General features: G+C 51.9%; 1 protein-coding gene across 2 annotated transcripts in view; it reads left to right on the top strand.

The window, feature by feature from the left end:
* EPPK1 (epiplakin 1) overlaps positions 1–25,953 on the top strand; it is a 35,420-nt gene extending 9,467 nt beyond the window's left edge. The window contains exons 1-2 of one of the 2 annotated variants that reach the window (XM_060278198.1): positions 4,152–4,322; positions 6,170–25,953. In XM_060278198.1, coding sequence (XP_060134181.1) covers positions 6,255–25,691 — 19,437 coding nt within the window. In that variant the 5' untranslated portion in view covers positions 4,152–4,322; positions 6,170–6,254 and the 3' untranslated portion in view covers positions 25,692–25,953. Of the gene's footprint in view, positions 1–4,151; positions 4,323–6,169 lie in introns of those variants that run through there. The other variant, XM_035124476.2, reaches the window with a different exon arrangement.
* Positions 25,954–26,547: the final 594 nt, after the last annotated feature.

The following is a 26,547-nucleotide window of genomic DNA, read 5'->3' as shown; positions in this document are numbered from 1 at the left end:
TTGCATTGTGGGTCATGTTGATCAGGCGTGCCAAAGCAAACAGACCTATTCTCCAGTGTTTAGGCAAGGGAAGTATCTCAATAGACCTTGAAAAGCAGGACCTGAGAAGCACGCCAGGTCAGCCTTACAGTTCACAAAGGTCAGCTGCACTGTCTGCACACCTTTCCGAAGGTCTATCATTTGATTAAAGGATCTTTCCACTGTGCTGATCCAGTTCTTCTACAGAAGTCACACCATGAGATTTTGTTCTTTCTGCCCCTTCCAGAACCTGACCATCACACTGTCCACTTGGATCACTTACAGCAGCCCAGGGTTAGACCTTGACAACCTTGGTAGATGGATGAGTTCTGGTCTAGACAAGTTCTAGATCTAGGATCTCTTTCCCCATTGGTTGTGCTGCAACAATGCGCTTCCCTTTGGGGATTAGGCCTTCCAGTTCACTGCAAAGTTCTTCCGACTCACCTCTGAAGAATTGCAAAAGTCTTTAGGCCATCCTGATCCAACATAGCAGAAGACTTCTTGAAGTTCTGGATCTCCATGAATAGCATTTGGGGTTGGAGTTTTGCGAATCCCGGCCACCATTCCAAGAGGCTTCCTCGCTGCTTTCACTCATTTGATGGGGAGTGACTTTGTACAGTATTGTTGTTGTTGTTGTTTAGTCGTTTAGTCGTGTCCGACTCTTCGTGACCCCATGGACCATAGCACGCCAGGCACTCCTGTCTTGCACTGCCTCCCGCAGTTTGGTCAAACTCATGTTCGTAGCTTCGAGAACACTGTCCAACCATCTTGTCCTCTGTCGTCCCCTTCTCCTGGTGCCCTCAATCTTTCCCAACATCAGGGTCTTTTCCAAGGATTCTTCTCTTCTCATGAGGTGGCCAAAGTATTGGAGCCTCAGCTTCATGATCTGTCCTTCCAGGGTGCACTCAGGGTTGATTTCCTTAAGAATTGATAGGTTTGATCTTCTTGCAGTCCATGGGACTCTCAAGAGTCTCCTCCAGCACCATAATTCAAAAGCATCAATTCTTCGGCGATCAGCCTTCTTTATGGTCCAGCTCAGTATTGCGCTATTGCATCTCCCAAGAGCTCTATGTTGCGTTGATGAAAAGTGTATTTCTCCTTGTTCAACTTGCGGCTGGATTCATGGAAGAAGCAGCAGCAGCAGCAGCAGCAAGGATCATACAGACCAACCTCCAGCCACCATGATTGGTGGGGGTCCTGTGGAACTGCCCAGGGTCAGCTTTCAACTGGATCACAGAACCACAGAATGGTAGAGTCTAGTGTCTGGTGTCGGCAGTCTTTGCTCCCTGGGTGGCCATTGGTGGTCAAAGGAAGACCCTGCTATGGCCAGGGCAGTGTTTAACCCTGACACATTCTGCCATTCCCAGCCTCGGAGGCTCATATCAGGACCCATTAGGAACACATCATCAATTAAGTGAATTATACATTACCTTTACGGTTCACAAATGATGAGATAACACCCACATTTTAAAGCATGCAATTAGTCTTCATCTGTCTCCACCCAATATTAAGAGCATGTGTTTCAGCTGAATTACAGGTTTCTGTCCCTTACCTCCACATTCCCATCCTTTTCAGGATTGTGGCTGTGTACACATCACACATTTAAAGGACATTTCCACCCCTAAAAATACTGGGAACTGTTGCTTACCCCAGAGCTATAATTCCTAGCACCCTTAACAAATGACAGTTCCTAGGAATTGTTGTTGTTGTTGTTGTTGTTGTTGTTGTTGTTGTTGTTGTTGTTTTACAACCAAACATAGTTATTTAAAAGTTCAACACACCAGAGAGATGTGAGAGGCAGCTATTTCTAGACTGTGTTGTGCTGAACAGTGCGATGTTAAGGGACTTGGTGCTGAGCCTGCTTTGCGCATGGCTGTGTTAAAGATGCTCCGTGCAAAGCTCTCTCCCCTCTAACTTGAAAAAGGCATGAGCCTATTTGGGGGGCGGGGGCGGAGGGAGCACATGCAAATATTTGAGGTGTCGGAGTGGTGCCTCAGCCCCATTTTGCAGTGGAGTTACAGCTGGACAGGACCTCTTCAGTTCTGCATTTCCTTTAAGTTCTAACTTTGTGCCTTTGCTCTGGTCTGAAGGGGCTGCTTGGAAGTCCAATTGTCTGCCTGCACACCAGATCCCTTTGAAGCACTTTCGGAGCCCATTTCCCCCTCAAAGCATCCTGGGCTCTGCACTTTGCCCCTCGCAGATTTACGATTCACAGCCACTCTCTTTGAAGGCCACAGCCCATCCACAGCCCAGGCTGCTATTTGTGGGGAGGATGCTTCATGCATTTTGCTTCATGCATTTTGTTCCATTTATAGTTGCTAATGTTATTTATATGGAGGTTTTCTTGCACTTTTTTATTGCGCTTGTATCTGATTCTCATTTGCAGTGTTTGAAATTTCGCAAATTATTTAAGGTAGGTTGTAAAACACTTAGAGGTTCCTTTGAGATTGTGAAGGGGTATGGAAATCATATATTCATAGAATCATGAACTGTAGAGTTGTAAGGCACCCCCAGTGATCATCTGGCCCAACCCCCTGCGGTGCAGGAACCATAGCTCAAGAATCTGCCGCTGGAGATGTCTGGAGCCCAGGGGGGCTCCGGGGTCCCACTGTGGAAAAGTGAGCTGCAAATGGAGCTGCTGCTCCAGAGAAGCGGACACAGAGCAATGGATTCAAACTTCAAGAAAGAAGATTCCACCTGACAGTAAGAGCTGTTCGGCAGTGGAATTTGCTACCAAGGAGTGTGGTGGAGTCTCCTTCTTTGGAGGTCTTTAAGCAGAGGCTTGACAGGCATATGCCAAGAATGCTTTGATGGTGTTTCCTGCTTGGCAGGGGGTTGGACTGGATGGCCCTTGTGGTCTCTTCCAACTCTATGATTCTATGATTCTATTCTATTAGATGGCAGCAGGCCTGTGTGGCGGGAGCTGGGTGAGTCCGCTGCTGTGGAGTTGGCTTCTTAAGGAAAGAAAAAGTGATGCTGTGACAATTGGCATCAACCCTAACATGCCCACGCTGGGCACTGATGCTCTGCCAGGCGGCCACTGTCACCCACTGACTGCCCCTAGTGGTTGTTTCCTCCCCACCCCTAGGTTGTGGGGCCCCAGGCTTGGACCATGAAGTCTAGCATCCTAAACACCAGTCCCCATTTACAGGGGCCTCCCCCCCCCCACCATACCTTCCACTGCAGCTGCCTCCAAAGAGCATTTTGCTGTGGAAGCAGGGAGGGGGAGGGCCTCCCTTGTACCTTTCTAACCACTAGGCTTCAGGACCCCTAAAGCCACCAGCTTCAGTACGTTTCCGAGCACAATTCAAAGTGTTGGTGCTGACCTTGAAAGCTCTAAACGGCCTTGGTCCAGTAAACCTGAAGGAGCATCTCCACCCCCATCATTCTGCCCGGACACTGAGGTCCAGCACCGAGGGCCTTCTGGCAGTTCCCTCGTTGCGAGAAGCCAAGTTGCAGGGAACCAGGCAGAGGGCCTTCTCGGTGGTGGTGCCTGCCCTGTGGAACGCCCTCCCATCAGATGTCAAAGAGAAAAACAGCTACTAGATTTTTAGAAGACATCTGAAGGCCGCCCTGTTTAGGGAGGCTTTTAATGTTTAATAGATTACTGTATTTTATTTTTCTGTTGGAAGCCACCCGGAGTGGCTGGGGAAACCAAGCCAGATGGACGGGAATAAATAATAAATTATTATTATTATTATTATATTATTAAGTTTTACACATTATTTCTACTTTTTGTAAAATACCAGGATTTCAGGAGTAAAACACACACCCCTGGCACATTTCTTCTGTGCAAGCAGGCAAGCCGGCCCTGCGCAGGAGTCCTGAGATCAAGACCCGTCAGCCTCTCACTTGGCTAAGCTCTGGGTGCCCTCAAGGCCTGGCCTGCCAGCAGTTTATCTGACGTTGGGCTACTCCATAGGCTAGTGTGGGTTTCACCCGTGGCAGCCGGCAGTATCGGAGCCAGCAGCTGGGTGCTGTGTCCCCCCTTCTCTGCGTGCCCCCCCTCCCTGACCCCTCCTGCATTCCAGGCTCAGTGCAAGCCTTGATGGGGATTATCTGCCACCAAGAGGAACAGGGCTGGGCTGGGGAGGGGAGAGGCAAGTGGGACGCCTGGGCTTGCCTCCATCCTTTGTTGCTCAACCTTGGCAAATGCTCAGAATGTAAGCGGAGCGGGGAAGTTGAAAGAGGCTGGGGCTGGGCTCAGGAGGATGCCAAACCTGTCTGGGTTTCCTTCACCGCTCTACTCCTTCCCACCCTAGCGCAGGCTGAAAGGGGACAGAGATCTCACGAAGCAACAGGGGGTGAGCTAATACGCTGTGGCTGGTCATTATTCCGCTTGGCCTTGACAAGTGCTCAGTTCCAGCTTCATTCGAGGGCAGGTTTCTGGTGCACTGACTCCGTGTGCCCAAGGAAGATCTCACCTGGCAAATCCTCCGAAGGGGCTGGCCCAGCCCAAAGCACAGAGACCCTCCCTCACCAGGCCCCGCTTCCTGGGTATTACTGGACTGTGGGGGTTCTGCACACACCACATGGGCCCCTCCTGACATTTCTGCCTTTTTATTCCATGCTTTCTCTTTTATTACCGGGGTTTTTGTTTTCATGCCAAGCTTTTGCTTGTGGTGTGTTGTAACATTGCTCCATTATCGCTCGTAATTGGTGGGAGTGTCCTTACAACCGGAAAAAGCAGATCTGCACAGTTGTGAGGAACCACTTTTAAAATCTGTTTCTTTCTCTCCTCAATTAACAGGGAGTATTTGGGAAGTTTCCCCTTGTGTCTCCCCCATGGGAATGTGCTTGAAGGTAGAAGGCGCATTCCAAGGACACTTTGCAGGTGCCACTCAGGTCTCAGGTTGCATCCAGAGTGAAATTGCATGCCAGCAATCCTTAGGGAAGGAATGGAAAATAAAACTGCCAGTCTCATAATGCCATTATACAAATCTATGAGGCAACCCCATTTGGAGTACTGTGTGCAGGTCTGGTCACCGCACAATGAAAAGGATATTGCAGAGTTGAAAAAGGTTCAGAGAAGGGCCACCAAAATGACTGAAAAATAAAAAAAAAATTCCTTCAGTAGCACCTTAAAGACCAACTAAGTTTTTATTTTGGTATGAGCTTTCATGTGCATGCACACTTCTTCAGATACACTTGAAACAGAAGAGTCAGACCCTATATATATACAGAGGGGGGTGGGGGTGGGTGGGAATGGGTGATGGGCTGATAGGAGTGGTAAACCTGTGGATGTACCTGTAGATGTACATACACCCGGACAACATCATTACTGGCCCCAACAACATCCAACATGCCATCTCAGGACTATTTAATTGCTCATCTTCTAACATTGTGTATGCCATCAAATGCCAACAGTGCCCTTCAGCTCTCTATATTGGACAAACAGGCCAAAGGATAAATGGACATAAATCTGACATCAGGAATCACAAGACAGAGAAACCAGTAGAACACTTCAATCTCCCAGGACATTCTATACAATATCTCAAAGCAGCTGTTTTATTACAGAAAAATTTCAGGAACAGACTGGAAAGAGAAGTTGCTGAATTGGAACTCATTACCAAGCTTAAAACCATGGAGCCACCTGAGATGAACAAAGACATAGGATTCTTATCTCATTATGCATGATCAAGCTTTATTTAGCACCTCAGCCCTTGCTCCCCCCCCCCGCAGGACCTATTGCAGTCATCAGCAGTCGTTAACAGCCATCAACAGGTTTACCACTCCTATCAGCCCATCACCCATTCCCACCCACCACCCTCTGTATATACATAAGGGTCTGGCTCTTCTGTTTCAAGTGTATCTGATGAAGTGTGCATGCACACGAAAGCTCATACCAAAATAAAAACTTAGCTGGTCTTTAAGGTGCTACTGAAGGAATTTTTTTATTTTGCTTTGACTCAGACCAACACAGCTACCTACCTGTAACTACAAAATGACTGAGCTTGAGTGATTCCTCTGTGAAGAAGGTTTGCAGCACTAGGGACTTATTAGTTTAGAGAAAAGAAGTTGAGAGTAAGAAGTGGCACAACAGAAGTTTATAAAGGGATGCATCGCATGGGAAAAGTGAAAGAGAAAAGGTTTCCTTTCTGCTCTGCTCTTCATGACAACTGACTGTTTCCTTTCTTTCCTCTCCTTGCAGAGACCCACTTGCCACCCGCAAAGGGAGCAGAAGAGTCACCTGCTTGTGCCAGGAGCGGGAGACTCGGAACAACTGCACAAACAGAATGGAGGCAAGGGGCCCAGGGACACGGGGGCAAGCAGGGTCAGCAGCCATGCCAGGGGGCTACATCTCCCCCAGCAGCTCCTCAGCAGCACCAAAGGCAAACCCACACATCAGGAGCATTGCCGGAGTCTACGTGGAGGCCTCTTCTGGCAAGACGATGAGCCTGAATGAAGCTGTCCAGCATCATTTGCTGCACCCTGATGTTGCATCAGCTCTCTTGGAGGCCCAGGCAGCCACCGGTGGCATCGTTGACCTTGCGGGAAAGCAGCTGGTCTCTGTGGCAGAGGCCCTGGAGATGGGACTGGCAGGGCTGGAGATGAAGGAGAAGCTGCTCTGCGCAGAGCGAGCAGCAACGGGCTTCACAGACCCTTATACAGAGGAGAAGATCTCCCTCTACCAAGCCTTGCAGAAAGAGCTCCTTGGAAGGGAACAAGGCCTGTATCTGCTGGATGCCCAGTTAGCCACCGGGGGCACCATTGAGCCGTCCACTGGTCACCGCATCCCTCCGCAAGAGGCTTATGAGAAGGGCTACCTTGATGAGAAACTAAGCAATTTCCTCTCTGACCCTGAGAACGAGGAGGCCAAGGGCTTCCTGGACCCAAACAACAACCAGAAGGTCACCTACATGGAGCTGATGAGAAGGTGCATTTGTGACCACACCAGCGGCCTGCTCTTGCTGCCCCTGAAAATCTCCTTTCCTGGGCTGCGAGGGTCTGTGTGCAGCCATGAGCTCCTGGATGCTGGAATCATTGACTCAGCCATGTTCAAAGCCCTCCATGACGGGGAGCTCACGGCACAGGAAGTGGCGGAGCTGGACTCTGTCCAGGGGTACCTCTCTGGGACAAAGAGCATTGCCGGTGTGGCACTGCTGCACGCCAATGAATGCAAGAGTCTGTACCAGGCCTTAGCGGAGCACCTCCTAGTGCCAGGCACAGCTGTGATTCTCCTGCAGGCTCAGGCTGCGACAGGATGCTTGATAGACCCTGTAAGGAACGAGAAGTTCACGGCTGATGCGGCCATCCGTGCAGGAGTTGTTGGGCCAGAGCTCCACGAGAAACTGTCTTCGGCAGAGAAAGCAGTCACAGGGTACAAAGACCCCTACACTGGCGAGACGGTCTCTCTGTTTCAAGCCATGAAGAAGGGGCTTGTGCCCAGGGACCCTGGCATTTTCCTGCTGGATGCCCAGTTTGCCACTGGAGGCATCGTCGACCCCCACACGCATCACCGGCTTCCTGTGGAGATGGCCTGTCAGCGGGGCCACTTAGACAAGGACACAGAGAGCCTCCTCCGCAACCCCACAGATGAGATCCGTGGGTTCTTTGAGCCCAACTCCAAGGAGAACTTGTCCTATGCAGAACTGCTCTTGAGGTGTGTCACAGATCCAGACACGGGCCTCTGCCTCTTGCCTCTCTCAGGAGGCCATGGAAGGGAGAACTCTTTCATTAACCACAACACAAAGTCCGCTCTGGAGAACGCGGCTGTGTCGGTGTCCTGTGGGAAATTCAAGGGGAAGCAGGTTTCACTCTGGAAGCTCCTCTTCTCAGACTACTTTACAGGACAGCAGAGGACAGACCTCATCCAGCAGTTCCGCTCTGGGCGCCTTTCCACTCGGCAACTGGCTGACAAAGTCTCTCACACTGTCCAGCAAGCCGTGGCCAACTCCAGGGTCACCTTTGAGGGCTTGAGGGACAAGGTGACGCCCGCCCAGCTTCTGAGCTCAGACATCATCAACAAGAATTTGTTTGAGAAGCTGACCCAAGGGGAGACCTTGGCCAAAGATGTCGTCAGCATGGGCACCGTGAAGAAGTATCTGGAAGGGACGGGCAGCATCAGTGGGCTGCTCCTGCCCGACTCCCAGGAGAAGATCAGCATCTACCAAGCGAAGAGGAAAGGCTTCCTGCGGCCAGGGACCTCCCTCATCCTCCTGGAGGCTCAGGCTGCCACAGGATATATCATTGACCCTGCAGCCAACAAGAAATACTCTGTGGACGAGGCCCTGAGGGCCAACGTAATTGGCCCAGATGTTTACGACAAGCTCCTGGCTGCCGAGAAAGCTGTCACTGGCTACAGGGATCCTTACACAGGAGAAAAGATCTCCCTCTTCCAGGCTATGATGAAGGATCTGATCATCAGGGACCATGCCATCCGCCTGCTAGAAGCACAGATAGCGACGGGGGGCATCATCGACCCCATCAACAGCCACCGCCTGCCTGTGGAAGTTGCCTACAAACGGGGCTACTTTGACAAAAAGATGAACCTGATTCTCTCGGACCCCAGTGATGACACCAAGGGCTTCTTTGACCCAAACACCCATGAGAACCTGACCTACTTGCAGCTGAAGGAGAAGTGCATCCTAGAGCCCTCAACCTCCCTCTGCCTCCTGCCACTGAACAGCAAGAAGCCGCGGTTCATTGACGCCACCACCAAGCAAGCGTTCAGGGGCTCCTCGGTCTTTGTGAAATACGGGCGCTTCCGAGGGCAAAGGGTCTCCCTGTGGGATTTGCTGAACTCTGAGTACTTCAGCGAGGGCAAGAGGAGGGAAGTCTTCAACCATTACTGCCTGCGGAAGGTCACTCTGGAGAAAATCCGGCTCATGTTGGAGGAGGAGATGAAGAAATGGGCCTGCATCCAGTTCCCAGCCATAAGGGGTCGCGTCACCGCCTACCACCTGATGGAGATGGGCATAATTGACAGGACCCTCTTTGAAAGTTTGCTGGAGGGAGCTGTGAGCCCAGAGGAGGTTCTGCGCATGGGCTCCGTCCGGAAATACCTCTATGGCACTGGAAGCATTGGAGGCATCGTGCTGCAGCCCTCCAACGAACGAGTGAGTCTCTACGAAGCCATGAAGAGGAACATTGTAGTGCCAGGAGTAGCCGTGCCCTTACTTGAGGCACAAGCAGCCACTGGCTTCATCGTTGACCCAGTGAAGAATAAAAAACTTGGCCTGGATGAGGCTGTGAAGGAAGGCCTTGTTGGCCCCGAGCTCTATGAGAAACTCCAACGGGCAGAAGAGGCTGTCACTGGCTACAAGGATCCTTTCACAGGCCAGAAGATCTCCCTCTTCCAAGCCATGAAGAAGGGCCTTGTGGCTGACAAACAAGCCAGGCAGCTGATGGATGCCCAGCTGTCAACGGGGGGTGTCATTGATCCGCACAGCGGACATTATGTCCCAGTAGAATTTGCCCAGAAGAAAGGTTACTTGGATGAGGACTTCAGCAAAACACTTTCCAACCCAAGCAGTGGTGCCCAAACTTTCAGCACTCTGGACAGAAAGGAGATGGTGAGCTACAGCCAGCTGATAGATCAGTGTCAGAAGGATGAAGCCTCTGGGGTCCACCTGCTCCCTCTGCCGCAAGCAGCTTCTCCTGCCTCCACAGATGAGCAGATCAAGCAGCTCTTCAGGGAGACCTATGTGCAGGGCAAAAGGGCCTCCCTCTGGGAGCTCCTAAACTCTGGCTACTTCACGGAGGAGCAGAGAAGAGACTTCCTGGAGAAGTTTAGGTCTGAGGCAATATCACTACAGCATCTGGTCACCCTTGTCCAGGAACTCATCAAGGAAATGGAACTGAAGGCTCAAACCCAGGTCACTTTCCAAGGCCTGAGAGGTGCGGTTCCCGCAGTCTGGCTTTTGGATACTGGCATCATTTCGGAAAAGATATTCAGAGAGCTGGCTCAGGGCAGGAGGACAGCCAGAGAAGTGTCTGAGATGGACAGCGTGAAGCAATACCTGCAGGGCACTGGCAGCATCGCTGGGGTCTTCCTTCAGGCCTCCAACGAGAAAATGAGCATTTACCAAGCTATGCAGAGGAGCCTCCTTCTCCCCGGCACAGGGGCAACGCTTCTGGAAGCCCAGGCAGCGACGGGATCCATCACGGACCCCGTGACCAACCAGAGGCTTGGAGCAGAAGAGGCCGTCAAAGCTGGCATTGTAGGCGAAGAACTTGTGGAGCAGCTACTGCAGGCTGAGAGGGCCCTGACAGGCTATCCTGACCCCTACTCAGGGAAGCCCATCTCAGTGTATCAGGCAATCCAGAAGGAGCTGATCTCCACCACTGCTGGCATCCCCTTGCTTGAGGCCCAGTTGGCCACTGGAGGGGTCATCGATCCCATCCACCACCACCACCTTCCTCTCCAGGCGGCCTACAAGCACAACTTCTACGATGAGGAAATGCACAAGACCCTTTCTCAGCACACTGACGACACCTGCATCTTCTTTGACCCCAACACACAGGAAAGCCTGACCTACCAGCAGCTGAAAGAGAGGTGTATCCGGGATGCCGAGACAGGACACTTGCTGCTTCCTCTCTCAGAAGAGGCCACTTTCTATGCGGATCGGCAGACCATGGAAGTGCTTAAATCTGTCACCGTCGGTGTCAACATTGGGCGGTTCAAAGGCCAAGAGGCTTCGCTCTGGGACTTACTGAACTCTGAGTACATCACCAACAACAAGCGGAGAGAGCTGGTGGCAGCATACAAAGAGGGGAATGCTGAGATCCTTGATGAGATTGCAGTGGCTGCCTCCAAGATCATCGAAGACACAGAGCAGCAGAGCAAGAGGTTCACTTTCAAGGGCCTACGCAAACAGGTGTCAGCCAGTGACCTCTTCCAGTCGGAGCTCATAGACAAGGAAACTCTGGACGAACTGAGAGAGGGGAAGAAAACTGTCCAGGAAGTCACCCAGATGGATTCAGTCAGCCGATACCTTGAGGGCGGCAACTTCATCGCTGGAGTCCTTCTGCAGCCAAGCCAGGAGAGGCTGAGCATCTACCAGGCCATGCGGCAGAGTCTCCTCCGGCCAGGGGCGGCTCTGGTGCTGCTGGAAGCCCAGGCTGCCACTGGCTTCCTCCTTGACCCAGTGAGGAACAAGAAGTTGTCAGTGGACGAAGCGTTGGCAGGCGGGCTGATTGGAAGAGAGATTTATGAGAAGCTGAAGAGTGCAGAAAAAGCTGTGACAGGATACACACACCCCTACACAAAAGAACAGATCTCCCTCTTTGAGGCCATGAATGAAGGGCTCATTGTGAAAAGCCATGGCATTCGTCTCCTGGAGGCCCAGATAGCCACCGGGGGCATCATTGACCCTGTTCACAGCCACCGCATCCCCGTAGAAGTAGCTTACAAACGAGGTTACTTTGATGAAAAACTGAACCAAATCCTTTTGGACCCCACAGATGATACCAAAGGCTTTTTTGACCCCAACACCCATGAGAATCTCACCTACTTGCAGCTTCTAGAACGTTGCACCCAAGATCCAGAGACTGGACTGTACATGCTGCAAATAGTCAAAAGGGGTGGAATGTACTTTTACATCAACGAGGCAACCAAACAGCTCCTGCGAGCACAACCGATGGAGATGCACATTGGCAGGTACAAAGGCCAAACTGTCTCCATGTGGGACCTCCTTTGCTCCCCATACATTCAAGAACAGAGAAGGAAAGAGCTGGTGCGCCAATACAAGTTTGAGGGTCTGACCCTGGAACAACTCGGCAAAGCCATCACTGCTATCATCGAGGAAACGGAGCAGCAGATGCAGGCGCTCAAGCTGAAGGGACCGAGGGGGGACGTGTCAGCGGCAGAACTCTTCAACTCCGAGATCATTGATAAGAAGACGCTGGATGGGCTTCACCAGGGGCCTTGTGCCCTCCACCAACTTGCCCAGAAGGACTCAGTGAAGCGATACCTGGAGGGAACAGGCTGCATCGCTGGAGTCGTAGTAGCCCAAGGGCAGAAGATGACCATCTATGAAGCCATGAAGAAAGGGACCCTGTCCCCAGAACATGGTCTGATGTTGCTGGAAGCACAGGCTGCCACCGGATTCATCATCGACCCATTGAAGAAGAAAACGTTCTCCGTTGACCAAGCGATCTCTGTGAGGCTTGTGGGTGAAGACCTTCGAGAGAAACTTCTTTCTGCAGAGAAAGCCGTTACTGGCTACACTGACCCTTCCACAGGGAACAAAATATCTCTCTTCCAAGCCATGAAAAAAAGCATCGTAGAGAAAGGACTTGCTCTCAGGCTTCTGGAGGCCCAGATTGCCACTGGTGGCATCATTGACCCTGTGCATGGTCACCGCATCCCTGTGGAGGTGGCTTACAAACGGGAGTGTTTGGATGAGGGCACTTACCTCTGGCTTTCTGATCCAAAATATGCTACCAAAGGATTTGTGGATCCCAACACCCAGGAAAGGATTACCTACGCCCAGCTATTGCACAGGTGCACCAAAGAGACAGGAATGTACCTCCTACAGCTGCTGAGCAAGAGGGACTATTTCTATGTAGATGAAATAACAAAAAATATATTTTCATCCACCAAAGTAAATGTAACACTTGGGAAATTCAGGGGCCAGACTGTGTCTCTGTGGGACCTTCTTTCTTCAAGCTACTTCACTGAAGAGAAGAGGAACGAGCTGATTAAAAAATACAAACTGGAATCTTCTGCTGTTCTGCAGCCCATCACGGATGAAATTCTGAACATAATAAAAAAACACGAAGAAAATAGAAGAGATATATGGTTCCAAGGGCTACGGAAACAAGTAACAGCTTCAGAACTACTGAAAGCAGAAATAATAGGTAAAGAGACACTGAAAAGCCTGGAGGAAGGAAAGCAAACGGCAAAAGACGTGGCCAAGATTGACTCGGTGAAGCGATACCTGGAGGGCACCAGCTGCATTGCCGGAGTGCTTGTGCCGTCCAAGACAGATCCTTCCAAGACTGAGAAGATGAGCATCTACCAGGCCATGTGGAAGAATGTCTTGAGGCCAGGAACTGCTCTGGTGCTGCTGGAGGCACAAGCTGCCACTGGGTTCATCATTGACCCCCTGAAGAATGAGAGACTGTCTGTAAATGAGGCCATCTCTGCCAGGCTGGTGGGTGGGGAAATTCACAACAAGCTCCTTTGTGCTGAGAAAGCTGTCACTGGATATACTGATCCAAACACAGGGAAAAATATATCTCTTTTCCAGGCCATGAAGAAAGATCTGATCATCAAAGAGCACGGGATCCGCCTGCTAGAAGCCCAGATTGCTACAGGGGGCATAATTGACCCAGTCAACAGCCATCGTGTCCCTGTTGAGGTGGCCTACAAACGGGGCTATTTTGATGAGGAAATGAACCAAATTCTCTCAGACCCCACTGATGACACCAAGGGCTTCTTCGACCCCAACACCCACGAGAATCTCACATATATGCAGTTGCTTAAGAGATGTGTTCATGACACAGAAACTGGACTAATGATGCTTCAAATACAGGATCAGACCTCAATTCCCTTCAGTTTGGAGGAAAACATAAAGAAGACTTTGAGGTCTACGACAACAAGAGTAAATGTGGGTCATTTCCAAGGACAGGTGGTTTCCCTTTGGGATCTCCTCTTCTCTAAATACATTACAGAAAATAAAAGCCAAGAGATCATAAGACTGTACAAATCTGGAAAAATAACAATTCAGGAAATGATTGATACATTGATATCAACCATCAAAGAGAAAGAGGAGCAGAGCATTAATCAACAGAGAAAACAAGAACATGACACTGCCCAGCCATCCATCAAAGAGAACTGGCAGAAGACCTTGAAGTCCACGACCCTCCAAATGCCTGCGGGGCCGCAAAGAGGCCAGACAGTCACTGTGTGGGACCTGCTCTTCTCCAACTATATCACGGAAGAAAAGAGGGCAGAGTTCTTGAACTTGTACAAGAGAGGGATGCTACCAATGGACCGGTTGATCCATGTCCTCACCACCCTGGTCACAAAAAAGGAATCCACAAGTAGGAAATTGGACATTAAAGTGAGAAGCCCCAGCAACAATGACTCTGAGCGGGAGGGGGACGGGGAGGAGGAAGATGATGATGATGAAGAGGAGATGGACGCACCAGAACTGGGAGAAAAGGAAGTGGCTCTGAAATCCCGGAAGGTTAAAGTCACCGCAAGCGCGTTCCACGGAAAGGAGGTGTCCGTGTGGGACGTGCTCCACTCCAAATACATCCCTGAGGAGAAGCAGAAGGAGCTGTTTCAACTCTACAAATCTGGCATCCTCACCATTGACCAAATGGAAACCGTAGTCACCGCCATCGTCAACAAAACAGAGGAGGAGAAAAGGAAGGAAGCATCCCATTCGCCCTCGCCCTCGGGAAGCTGGGAAGAGCCCTTGCGGAATCACACCGTGGTCCTGCATGTCGGTGAGTTCCAGGGGCAAGAAGTCTCCCTGTGGGACCTCCTCTTCTCTCAATACATTCCAGAAGCCCAGAGAGAGGAGCTCTTCACAAAGCACCGGTCAGGAATCCTCAGCATTCAGGAAATTATTATGACACTGGCCCCCCTTCTCACAGAGACAGGAGGAAGCCACGGCGGAGATAGAGAAGGTGCCCGCAGTCCCAGCAGGGAAAGGACTCCGTCCCAAGGAGATCCTGCTGCAGCATCCTCAAGCGAGGAAGAACTGGAAAGTGCCTTGCGGCAGGTGACCGTGGAGGTGCCCTCGGGCGAGTTCCAAGGCCACAGGCAGTCCGCATGGGATCTTCTCTTCTCCAAATACGTGACTGCAGACAAACGGCAGGAACTCCTGGAGAAGTTCCGAGCAGGATCCTTGACCAGCGAGGAGCTCGTCCGAAGGATCACCATCCTCATTGAGGAGATGGAGGAAAAGAGCAACAAGCTGAAATTTTTTGGGCTCAGGAGGCAGGTGACGGCCTCGGAGCTCTTCAACTCGGAAATCATTGACAAGGAAACACTCTCTGAACTCACGCACGGAACCAAAACTGTAGAAGAGGTCACGGAAAGAGATTCGGTGAAGCGATACCTGGAGGGCACCAGCTGCATTGCCGGAGTTCTCGTGCCGTCCCGCTCAGACCCTTCCAAGACAGAGAAGATGACCATCTACCAGGCCATGTGGAAAGGCTTCTTGAGGCCGGGCACCGCCCTGGTGCTGCTGGAGGCACAGGCCGCCACGGGGTTCATCACGGACCCTCTGAAGAACGAGAAGCTCTCTGTCGACGAAGCTGTCTCTGCCGACCTGGTGGGTGCTGAGCTGAAGGACAAGCTTCTCTCTGCAGAGAGAGCCGTGACCGGATACAACGACCCCTACACGGGGAACAAGATCTCCCTTTTCCAGGCCATGAGGAAAGGCCTCATCGTCAAAGATCACGGCATCCGCCTCCTGGAGGCTCAGATCGCCACTGGCGGCATAATCGACCCAGTGCAAAGTCATCGCCTCCCCGTCAACGTAGCATACAAGCGGGGCTTCTTTGACGAGGAAATGAACCGCGTCCTCTCAGATCCCACCGATGACACCAAGGGCTTCTTCGACCCCAACACCCACGAGAACCTCACGTACTTGCAGCTCCGGCACAGGTGTCTCCCTGATCCTGAGACCGGTCTGTTGATGCTCCAAGTGATGGACAAGGGCTCCTTTTCCTTCTATCTGAACGACAGCACCAGGAAGGTCCTGCAGTCTGCCAAGACCAGGGTTGGCGTGGGCCTATTCGAGGGCCAAGATGTCTCCGCCTGGGACCTCCTCTTCTCCAGATACATCTCTCCGCATAAGAGGATGGAGCTGCTGAGGCAATACAAAGCTGGCACCCTAACCCTTGAGGAGATCACCCACAACCTCGTTGCCATCGTTACCGAGACAGAGGAAAGGAACACCAAGCTGACGGGCCACGAACACGCTCCACGTACACCTCAAGCAACATCACCAAAGCGAGACCCTGCCCAGCCATCCTTCGAAGAGAACTGGCAGAAGACCTTGAAGTCCACGACCCTCCAAATGCCTGCGGGGCCGCAAAGAGGCCAGACAGTCACTGTGTGGGAGCTGCTCTTCTCCAACTATATCACGGAAGAAAAGAGGGCAGAGTTCTTGAACTTGTACGAGAGAGGGATGCTACCAATGGACCGGTTGATCCATGTCCTCACCACCCTGGTCACAAAAAAGGAATCCACAAGTAGGAAATTGGACATTAAAGTGAGAAGCCCCGGCAAAAATGACTCTGAGCGGGAGGAGGAGGAGGAGGAAGAGGAAGATGATGATGATGATGAAGAGGAGATGGACGTGCCAGAACTGGGAGAAAAGGAAGTGGCTCTGAAATCCCGGAAGGTTAAAGTCACCGCAAGCGCGTTCCACGGAAAGGAGGTGTCCGTGTGGGACGTGCTCCACTCCAAATACATCCCTGAGGAGAAGCGGAAGGAGCTGCTTCAACTCTACGAATCTGGCACCCTCACCATTGACCAAATGGAAACCGTAGTCACCGCCATCGTCAACAAAACAGAGGAGGAGAAAATGAAGGAAGCATCCCATTCGCCCTCGCCCTCGGGAAGCTGGGAAGGGCCCTTGCGGAATCACACCGTGGTCCTGCATGTCGGTGAGTTCCAGGGGCAAGAAGTCTCCCTGTGGGACCTCCTCTTCTCTCAGTACATTCCAGAAGCCCAGAGAGAGGAGCTCCTCACAAAGTACCAGTCAGGAATCCTCAGCATTCAGGAAATGATCATGACGCTGGCCCCCCTTCTCACAGAGACAGGAGGAAGCCACGGCGGAGATAGAGAAGGTGCCCACAGTCCCAGCAGGGAAAGGACTCCGTCCCAAGGAGATGCTGCTGCTGCTGCTGCTGCTGCTGCTGCTGCTGCTGCATCCTCGCGCGAGGAAGAACTGGAAAGTGCCTTGCGGCGGGTGACCGTAGAGGTGCCCTCGGGCGAGTTCCAAGGCCACAGGCAGTCCGCATGGGAGCTTCTCTTCTCCAAATACGTGACCGCAGACAAACGGCAGGAACTCCTGGAGAAGTTCCGAGCAGGATCCTTGACCAGCGAGGAGCTCGTCCGAAGAATCACCATCCTCATTGAGGAGATGGAGGAAAAGAGCAACAAGCTGAAATTCTCGGGGCTCAGGAGGCAGGTGACGGCCTCGGAGCTCTTCAACTCGGAAATCATTGACAAGGAAACACTCTCTGAACTCACGCACGGAACCAAAACTGTAGAAGAGGTCACGGAAAGAGATTCGGTGAAGCGATACCTGGAGGGCACCAGCTGCATTGCCGGAGTTCTGGTGCCGTCCCGCTCAGACCCTTCCAAGACAGAGAAGATGACCATCTACCAGGCCATGTGGAAAGGCTTCTTGAGGCCGGGCACCGCCCTGGTGCTGCTGGAGGCACAGGCCGCCACGGGGTTCATCACGGACCCTCTGAAGAACGAGAAGCTCTCTGTCGACGAAGCTGTCTCTGCCGAGCTGGTGGGTGCTGAGCTGAAGGACAAGCTTCTCTCTGCAGAGAGAGCCGTGACCGGATACAACGACCCCTACACGGGGAACAAGATCTCCCTTTTCCAGGCCATGAGGAAAGGCCTCATCGTCAAAGATCACGGCATCCGCCTCCTGGAGGCTCAGATCGCCACTGGCGGCATAATCGACCCAGTGCAAAGTCATCGCCTCCCCGTCAACGTAGCATACAAGCGGGGCTTCTTTGACGAGGAAATGAACCGCGTCCTCTCAGATCCCACCGATGACACCAAGGGCTTCTTCGACCCCAACACCCACGAGAACCTCACGTACTTGCAGCTCCGGCACAGGTGTCTCCCTGATCCTGAGACCGGTCTGTTGATGCTCCAAGTGATGGACAAGGGCTCCTTTTCCTTCTATCTGAACGACAGCACCAGGAAGGTCCTGCAGTCTGCCAAGACCAGGGTTGGCGTGGGCCTATTCGAGGGCCAAGATGTCTCCGCCTGGGACCTCCTCTTCTCCAGATACATCTCTCCGCATAAGAGGATGGAGCTGCTGAGGCAATACAAAGCTGGCACCCTAACCCTTGAGGAGATCACCCACAACCTCGTTGCCATCGTTACCGAGACAGAGGAAAGGAACACCAAGCTGACGGGCCACGAACACGCTCCACGTACACCTCAAGCAACATCACCAAAGCGAGACCCGGCCCAGCCATCCTTCGAAGAGAAGACCTTGAAGTCCACGACCCTCCAAATGCCTGCGGGGCCGCAAAGAGGCCAGACAGTCACTGTGTGGGACCTGCTCTTCTCCAACTATATCACGGAAGAAAAGAGGGCCGAGTTCTTGAACTTGTACGAGAGAGGGATGCTACCAATGGACCGGTTGATCCATGTCCTCACCACCCTGGTCACAAAAAAGGAATCCACAAGTAGGAAATTGGACATTAAAATGAGAAGCCCCAGCAAAAATGACCCTGAGCGGGAGGGGGAGGAGGAGGTGGAGGAAGATGATGATGATGAAGATGATGAAGAGGAGATGGACGCACCAGAACTGGGAGAAAAGGAAGTGGCTCTGAAATCCCGGAAGGTTAAAGTCACCGCAAGCGCGTTCCACGGAAAGGAGGTGTCCGTGTGGGACGTGCTCCACTCCAAATACATCCCTGAGGAGAAGCGGAAGGAGCTGCTTCAACTATATAAATCTGGCATCCTCACCATTGACCAAATGGAAACCGTAGTCACCGCCATCGTCAACAAAACAGAGGAGGAGAAAAGGAAGGAAGCATCCCATTCGCCCTCGGGAAGCTGGGAAGAGCACTTGCGGAATCACACCGTGGTCCTGCATGTCGGTGAGTTCCAGGGGCAAGAAGTCTCCCTGTGGGACCTGCTCTTCTCTCAGTACATTCCAGAAGCCCAGAGAGAGGAGCTCCTCACAAAATACCGGTCAGGAATCCTCAGCATTCAGGAAATAATTGATACATTGATATCAACCATCAAAGAGAAAGAGGAGCAGAGCATTAATCAACAGAGAAAACTAGAACATGACACTGCCCACCCATCCATCAAAGAGAACTGGCAGAAGACCTTGAAGTCCACGACCCTCCAAATGCCTGCGGGGCCGCAAAGAGGCCAGACAGTCACTGTGTGGGACCTGCTCTTCTCCAACTATATCACGGAAGAAAAGAGGGCAGAGTTCTTGAACTTGTACAAGAGAGGAATGCTACCAATGGACCGGTTCATCCATGTCCTCACCACCCTGGTCACAAAAAAGGAATCCACAAGTAGGAAATTGGACATTAAAGTGAGAAGCCCCGGCAAAAATGACTCTGAGCGGGAGGAGGAGGAGGAGGAAGAAGAAGATGATGATGATGAAGAGGATGAAGAGGAGATGGACGCGCCAGAACTGGGAGAAAAGGAAGTGGCTCTGAAATCCCGGAAGGTTAAAGTCACCGCAAGCGCGTTCCATGGAAAGGAGGTGTCCGTGTGGGACGTGCTCCACTCCAAATACATCCCTGAGGAGAAGCGGAAGGAGCTGCTTCAACTCTACAAATCTGGCACCCTCACCATTGACCAAATGGAAACCGTAGTCACCGCCATCGTCAACAAAACAGAGGAGGAGAAAAGGAAGGAAGCATCCCATTCGCCCTCGGGAAGCTGGGAAGAGCCCTTGCGGAATCACACCGTGGTCCTGCATGTCGGTGAGTTCCAGGGGCAAGAAGTCTCCCTGTGGGACCTCCTCTTCTCTCAGTACATTCCGGAAGCCCAGAGAGAGGAGCTCTTCACAAAGTACCGGTCAGGAATCCTCAGCATTCAGGAAATGATCATGACGCTGGCCCCCCTTCTCACAGAGACAGGAGGAAGCCACGGCGGAGATAGAGAAGGTGCCCGCAGTCCCAGCAGGGAAAGGACTCCGTCCCAAGGAGATGCTGCTGCAGCATCCTCAAGCGAGGAAGAACTGGAAAGTGCCTTGCGGCGGGTGACCGTGGAGGTGCCCTCGGGCGAGTTCCAAGGCCACAGGCAGTCCGCATGGGATCTTCTCTTCTCCAAATACGTGACCGCAGACAAACGGCAGGAACTCCTGGAGAAGTTCCGAGCAGGATCCTTGACCAGCGAGGAGCTCGTCCGAAGAATCACCATCCTCATTGAGGAGATGGAGGAAAAGAGCAACAAGCTGAAATTCTCGGGGCTCAGGAGGCAGGTGACGGCCTCGGAGCTCTTCAACTCAGAAATCATTGACAAGGAAACACTCTCTGAACTCACGCACGGAACCAAAACTGTAGAAGAGGTCACGGAAAGAGATTCGGTGAAGCGATACCTGGAGGGCACCAGCTGCATTGCCGGAGTTCTCGTGCCGTCCCGCTCAGACCCTTCCAAGACAGAGAAGATGACCATCTACCAGGCCATGTGGAAAGGCTTCTTGAGGCCGGGCACCGCCCTGGTGCTGCTGGAGGCACAGGCCGCCACGGGGTTCATCACGGACCCTCTGAAGAACGAGAAGCTCTCTGTCGACGAAGCTGTCTCTGCCGACCTGGTGGGTGCTGAGCTGAAGGACAAGCTTCTCTCTGCAGAGAGAGCCGTGACCGGATACAACGACCCCTACACGGGGAACAAGATCTCCCTTTTCCAGGCCATGAAGAAAGGCCTCATCGTCAAAGATCACGGCATCCGCCTCCTGGAGGCTCAGATCGCCACTGGCGGCATAATCGACCCAGTGCAAAGTCATCGCCTCCCCGTCAACGTAGCATACAAGCGGGGCTTCTTTGACGAGGAAATGAACCGCGTCCTCTCAGATCCCACCGATGACACCAAGGGCTTCTTCGACCCCAACACCCACGAGAACCTCACGTACTTGCAGCTCCGGCACAGGTGTCTCCCTGATCCTGAGACCGGTCTGTTGATGCTCCAAGTGATGGACAAGGGCTCCTTTTCCTTCTATCTGAACGACAGCACAAGGAAGGCCCTGCAATCCGCCAAGACCAGGGTTGGCGTGGGCCTATTCGAGGGCCAAGATGTCTCCGCCTGGGACCTCCTCTTCTCCAGATACATCTCTCCGCATAAGAGGATGGAGCTGCTGAGGCAGTACAAAGCTGGCACCCTAACCCTTGAGGAGATCACCCACAACCTCGTTGCCATCGTTACCGAGACAGAGGAAAGGAACACCAAGCTGACGGGCCACGAACACGCTCCACGTACACCTCAAGCAACATCACCAAAGCGAGACCCTGCCCAGCCATCCTTCGAAGAGAACTGGCAGAAGACCTTGAAGTCCACGACCCTCCAAATGCCTGCGGGGCCGCAAAGAGGCCAGACAGTCACTGTGTGGGACCTGCTCTTCTCCAACTATATCACGGAAGAAAAGAGGGCAGAGTTCTTGAACTTGTACAAGAGAGGGATGCTACCAATGGACCGGTTGATCCATGTCCTCACCACCCTGGTCACAAAAAAGGAATCCACAAGTAGGAAATTGGACATTAAAGTGAGAAGCCCCAGCAACAATGACCCTCAGCGGGAGGGGGAGGAGGAGGAAGATGATGATGATGATGAAGATGATGAAGAGGAGATGGACACGCCAGAACTGGGAGAAAAGGAAGTGGCTCTGAAATCCCGGAAGGTTAAAGTCACCGCAAGCGCGTTCCATGGAAAGGAGGTGTCCGTGTGGGACGTGCTCCACTCCAAATACATCCCTGAGGAGAAGCGGAAGGAGCTGCTTCAACTCTACAAATCTGGCACCCTCACCATTGACCAAATGGAAACCGTAGTCACTGCCATCGTCAACAAAACAGAGGAGGAGAAAATGAAGGAAGCATCCCATTCGCCCTCGCCCTCGGGAAGCTGGGAAGGGCCCTTGCGGAATCACACCGTGGTCCTGCATGTCGGTGAGTTCCAGGGGCAAGAAGTCTCCCTGTGGGACCTCCTCTTCTCTCAGTACATTCCAGAAGCCCAGAGAGAGGAGCTCCTCACAAAGTACCGGTCAGGAATCCTCAGCATTCAGGAAATGATCATGACGCTGGCCCCCCTTCTCACAGAGACAGGAGGAAGCCACAGCGGAGATAGAGAAGGTGCCCGCAGTCCCAGCAGGGAAAGGACTCCGTCCCAAGGAGATGCTGCTGCAGCATCCTCAAGCGAGGAAGAACTGGAAAGTGCCTTGCGGCGGGTGACCGTGGAGGTGCCCTCGGGCGAGTTCCAAGGCCACAGGCAGTCCGCATGGGATCTTCTCTTCTCCAAATACGTGACCGCAGACAAACGGCAGGAACTCCTGGAGAAGTTCCGAGCAGGATCCTTGACCAGCAAGGAGCTCGTCCGAAGGATCACCATCCTCATTGAGGAGATGGAGGAAAAGAGCAACAAGCTGAAATTTTCTGGGCTCAGGAGGCAGGTGACGGCCTCGGAGCTCTTCAACTCGGAAATCATTGACAAGGAAACACTCTCTGAACTCACGCACGGAACCAAAACTGTAGAAGAGGTCACGGAAAGAGATTCGGTGAAGCGATACCTGGAGGGCACCAGCTGCATTGCCGGAGTTCTGGTGCCGTCCCGCTCAGACCCTTCCAAGACAGAGAAGATGACCATCTACCAGGCCATGTGGAAAGGCTTCTTGAGGCCGGGCACCGCCCTGGTGCTGCTGGAGGCACAGGCCGCCACGGGGTTCATCACGGACCCTCTGAAGAACGAGAAGCTCTCTGTCGACGAAGCTGTCTCTGCCGAGCTGGTGGGTGCTGAGCTGAAGGACAAGCTTCTCTCTGCAGAGAGAGCCGTGACCGGATACAACGACCCCTACACGGGGAACAAGATCTCCCTTTTCCAGGCCATGAAGAAAGGCCTCATCGTCAAAGATCACGGCATCCGCCTCCTGGAGGCTCAGATCGCCACTGGCGGCATAATCGACCCAGTGCAAAGTCATCGCCTCCCCGTCAACGTAGCATACAAGCGGGGTTTCTTTGACGAGGAAATGAACCGCGTCCTCTCAGATCCCACCGATGACACCAAGGGCTTCTTCGACCCCAACACCCACGAGAACCTCACGTACTTGCAGCTCCGGCACAGGTGTCTCCCTGATCCTGAGACTGGTCTGTTGATGCTCCAAGTGATGGACAAGGGCTCCTTTTCCTTCTATCTGAATGACAGCACCAGGAAGGCCCTGCAGTCTGCCAAGACCAGGGTTGGCATGGGCCTATTCGAGGGCCAAGATGTCTCTGCCTGGGACCTCCTCTTCTCCAGATACATCTCTCCGCATAAGAGGATGGAGCTGCTGAGGCAGTACAAAGCTGGCACCCTAACCCTTGAGGAGATCACCCACAACCTCGTTGCCATCGTTACCGAGACAGAGGAAAGGAACACCAAGCTGACGGGCCATGAAAACGCTCCACGTACACCTCAAGCAACATCACCAAAGCGAGACCCGGCCCAGACATCCTTCGAAGAGAACTGGCAGAAGACCTTGAAGTCCACGACCCTCCAAATGCCTGCTGGGCCGCAAAGAGGCCAGACAGTCACTGTGTGGGACCTGCTCTTCTCCAACTATATCACGGAAGAAAAGAGGGCAGAGTTCTTGAGCTTGTACAAGAGAGGGATGCTACCAATGGACCGGTTGATCCATGTCCTCACCACCCTGGTCACAAAAAAGGAATCCACAAGTAGGAAATTGGACATTAAAGTGAGAAGCCCCAGCAAAAATGACTCTGAGCGGGCGGAGGAGGAGGAAGATGATGATGATGAAGCTGAGGAGGAGGAGATGGACGCGCCAGAACTGGGAGAAAAGGAAGTGGCTCTGAAATCCCGGAAGGTTAAAGTCAACGCAAGCGCGTTCCACGGAAAGGAGGTGTCCGTGTGGGACGTGCTCCACTCCAAATACATCCCTGAGGAGAAGCGGAAGGAGCTGCTTCAACTATATAAATCTGGCATCCTCACCATTGACCAAATGGAAACCGTAGTCACCGCCATCGTCAACAAAACAGAGGAGGAGAAAATGAAGGAAGCATCCCCTTCGCCCTCGGGAAGCTGGGAAGAGCCCTTGCAGAATCACACCGTGGTCCTGCATGTCGGTGAGTTCCAGGGGCAAGAAGTCTCCCTGTGGGACCTCCTCTTCTCTCAGTACATCTCAGAGGGCAAAAGAGAAGAGCTTCTAAGCATATATAGAAATTGTCAACTAACTCCTGAGGAATTGGCAGCTGTTCTTTCTACTCTTATTACTGAAATGTCAGAGCAACGCCATAAACCTTATGCAGATAATCTCTCATCTGCTGACATAGCTTCATCTGGGACAGAAGAAGCATCACTTCTGGAATGGGAAGAAAAGGAAAAAGCTCTAAAATCCCGAATGGTGGAGGTCACCATAGGTGAGTTCCGTGGACGGAAGCTTTCTGTGTGGGACATCCTTCACTCCAAGTACATCCCTGAGGAGAAGCAGGAGGAGTTGTTGAAGCTGTACAGATCAGGGGTCCTCACCACTGACCAAGTCGAAACTGTTGCCACCTCCATTGTCACTAAAACTGAGGAGCATCCGGAGAGGACTTCACATCTTAGCAGTGATGCAATTGAGCAAAAGGATATTGAAGCTCCAGAGTCATCATACTATGACCTTCTCCAGCACACCTTGCGCCTTAAAAATATCGATGTCACCATACGAGAAATCCATGATCAAAAGGCTTCCGTCTGGGATCCTTTCTTTTCACGGTTTGTCTCCAATATCAGGAAAGAGGAGATTGTACACAGACATGGAGCACCAACCGTAAGCGTTAAAGAAAGTATTCAAAGCATCACTACACTTATTACACAACCCACAATGGGTAGTGGCACACCATGCAGAAGTGAGGAAATTCCCATGGAAGACATTAAACCACCCAGGACACTTGACGCTTCTCAGGCAGAAGACCAAGAGAGAACGCAGGATGCTTTGAAATCCAGACTGGTCAACGTATCCATTGGTCAATTTCATGAGCCCCATGTATCATTGTGGGATCTGCTCCATTCTCATTATATCCCCGAGGAGAAACGGAAGGAGCTGCTGCAACTGTACCAGTCTGGCATCCTCACCATTGACCAAATGGAAACCGTCGTGACTTCTATCATCAACAGAACAGAGGAGGAGAAAGTCACTGACCCTGGATGTGTTGCAAGTCCAAAACAAGAGACACGATTGCCAGACAGAGCTGAGAACATTTGCCTCTCCCCTTCCTCTTCTTTGGAAAACATGCTACGCTCTGAGAGTTTTGTGGTACCAGTTGGAGAGTTCAAAGGGCAGATGGTGTCTTGCTGGAATCTTCTCTTCTCCAAATACATCTCAGAGGAGAAGAAGCAGGAACTTCTAAACAAATGTGAAGCCAAAGCGCTCTCTGTGCAGGAACTAATTGGCATTCTCACCAGCATCATCACCGAAATGGAAAAGCGTGACAGAGATCAGCCAGCAAGTGCGGAGGGCAGCCTCGCGGAGGAACACGCCAATTCACATGCACGGCAGCAGCAGCTGAGGAAATCCTTGAGGACAACTATGGTCCACGTGACTGCAGGAGAGTACAAGGGGCAAAAGGTTTGTGTGCTGGATCTTCTGTTTTCTAAGTATGTCCCTCAAGATAAAAGGCAAGAGTTCCTTGAATTGTACAGAGCAGGGACATTGCCCATTCAAGAAATGATAACCACGATCACTGCCATGATTGATGAGGTTGAAAGCAAACGTGGGAAGCACAACACAAACAGAAAAACGTCCTGCAGAAAAGGGAAAGTATGTTGGAAAGACCAGGGTGCCCACTTATAGCCAAGTGAGTCATCAAAGCCTGGTGGTTCATTCGGCTCTCTCTAACCAAAGGCTGCCCGCCCCGCCCCCCAGCATCCATCCTTAACCAACATTCTCCTTCACAAGAACACCACGGATGGGCCCTGTCAGCAGGAAGCTGTTCATCTGCTGTGAACTTTTGAGAGAGTTCTTAATGTTTCTCACTGTTCTCTACCACTGCATTTGCACACTGGTGGGGGCCTGGGGCACTTCTTGTTTTGAGCATCTGGAAATGAATACTTGATTTCCACACCCATCCATTTTTTGGTCAAGTGCTGCTTTTTCCTTGTAGATTGTGGGGAACATAGGAAACTTAGCTTCCATTTTCACTGATCTTTGTTTATTCCAAACCTGGGGTTGCAACAACCGCCCTGGAGACATCGCAAGGGGGCTGGAACTGTGAGCCCAGGTCCAAAGGCCCTTCCATTCTGTGATGGGTTCCAGAGCAGGTGATATGAACGCTTCATGAGAAAGGATGGAAGGGTGTCACAGAGCAACTACTCAGCTTGACTGTTTCTACTAACAATAAAAGGCAACTTAAAAACTCTGTAGGATTATGTGACTGCATTGATAAGATAAGATATCTTTATTGTCATTGTCCCCTTGCGGGAACAACGAAATTACTCTGCATTGACTGCATTAACATTTAGATCCATTGTTTCTAGATCTCCTAAGGATTGGCAGTTTCATTCATTCATTCATTCATTCCAAAATTTAGTATTTATAGGCAAAGTCCTCCTCCCAATATAGCTTACATAAAACATTTAAAACATGAAATAAGTCTTAAATATACATAGAAACAACCCAATTAAAACCAGCAGCAGTTAAAACAATATAT

This window comes from Zootoca vivipara, chromosome 8, assembly GCF_963506605.1.
Source record: "Zootoca vivipara chromosome 8, rZooViv1.1, whole genome shotgun sequence".
Taxonomy (NCBI): Eukaryota; Metazoa; Chordata; class Lepidosauria; order Squamata; family Lacertidae; genus Zootoca; species Zootoca vivipara.
This window is presented reverse-complemented; position numbering and strand designations above follow the sequence as displayed.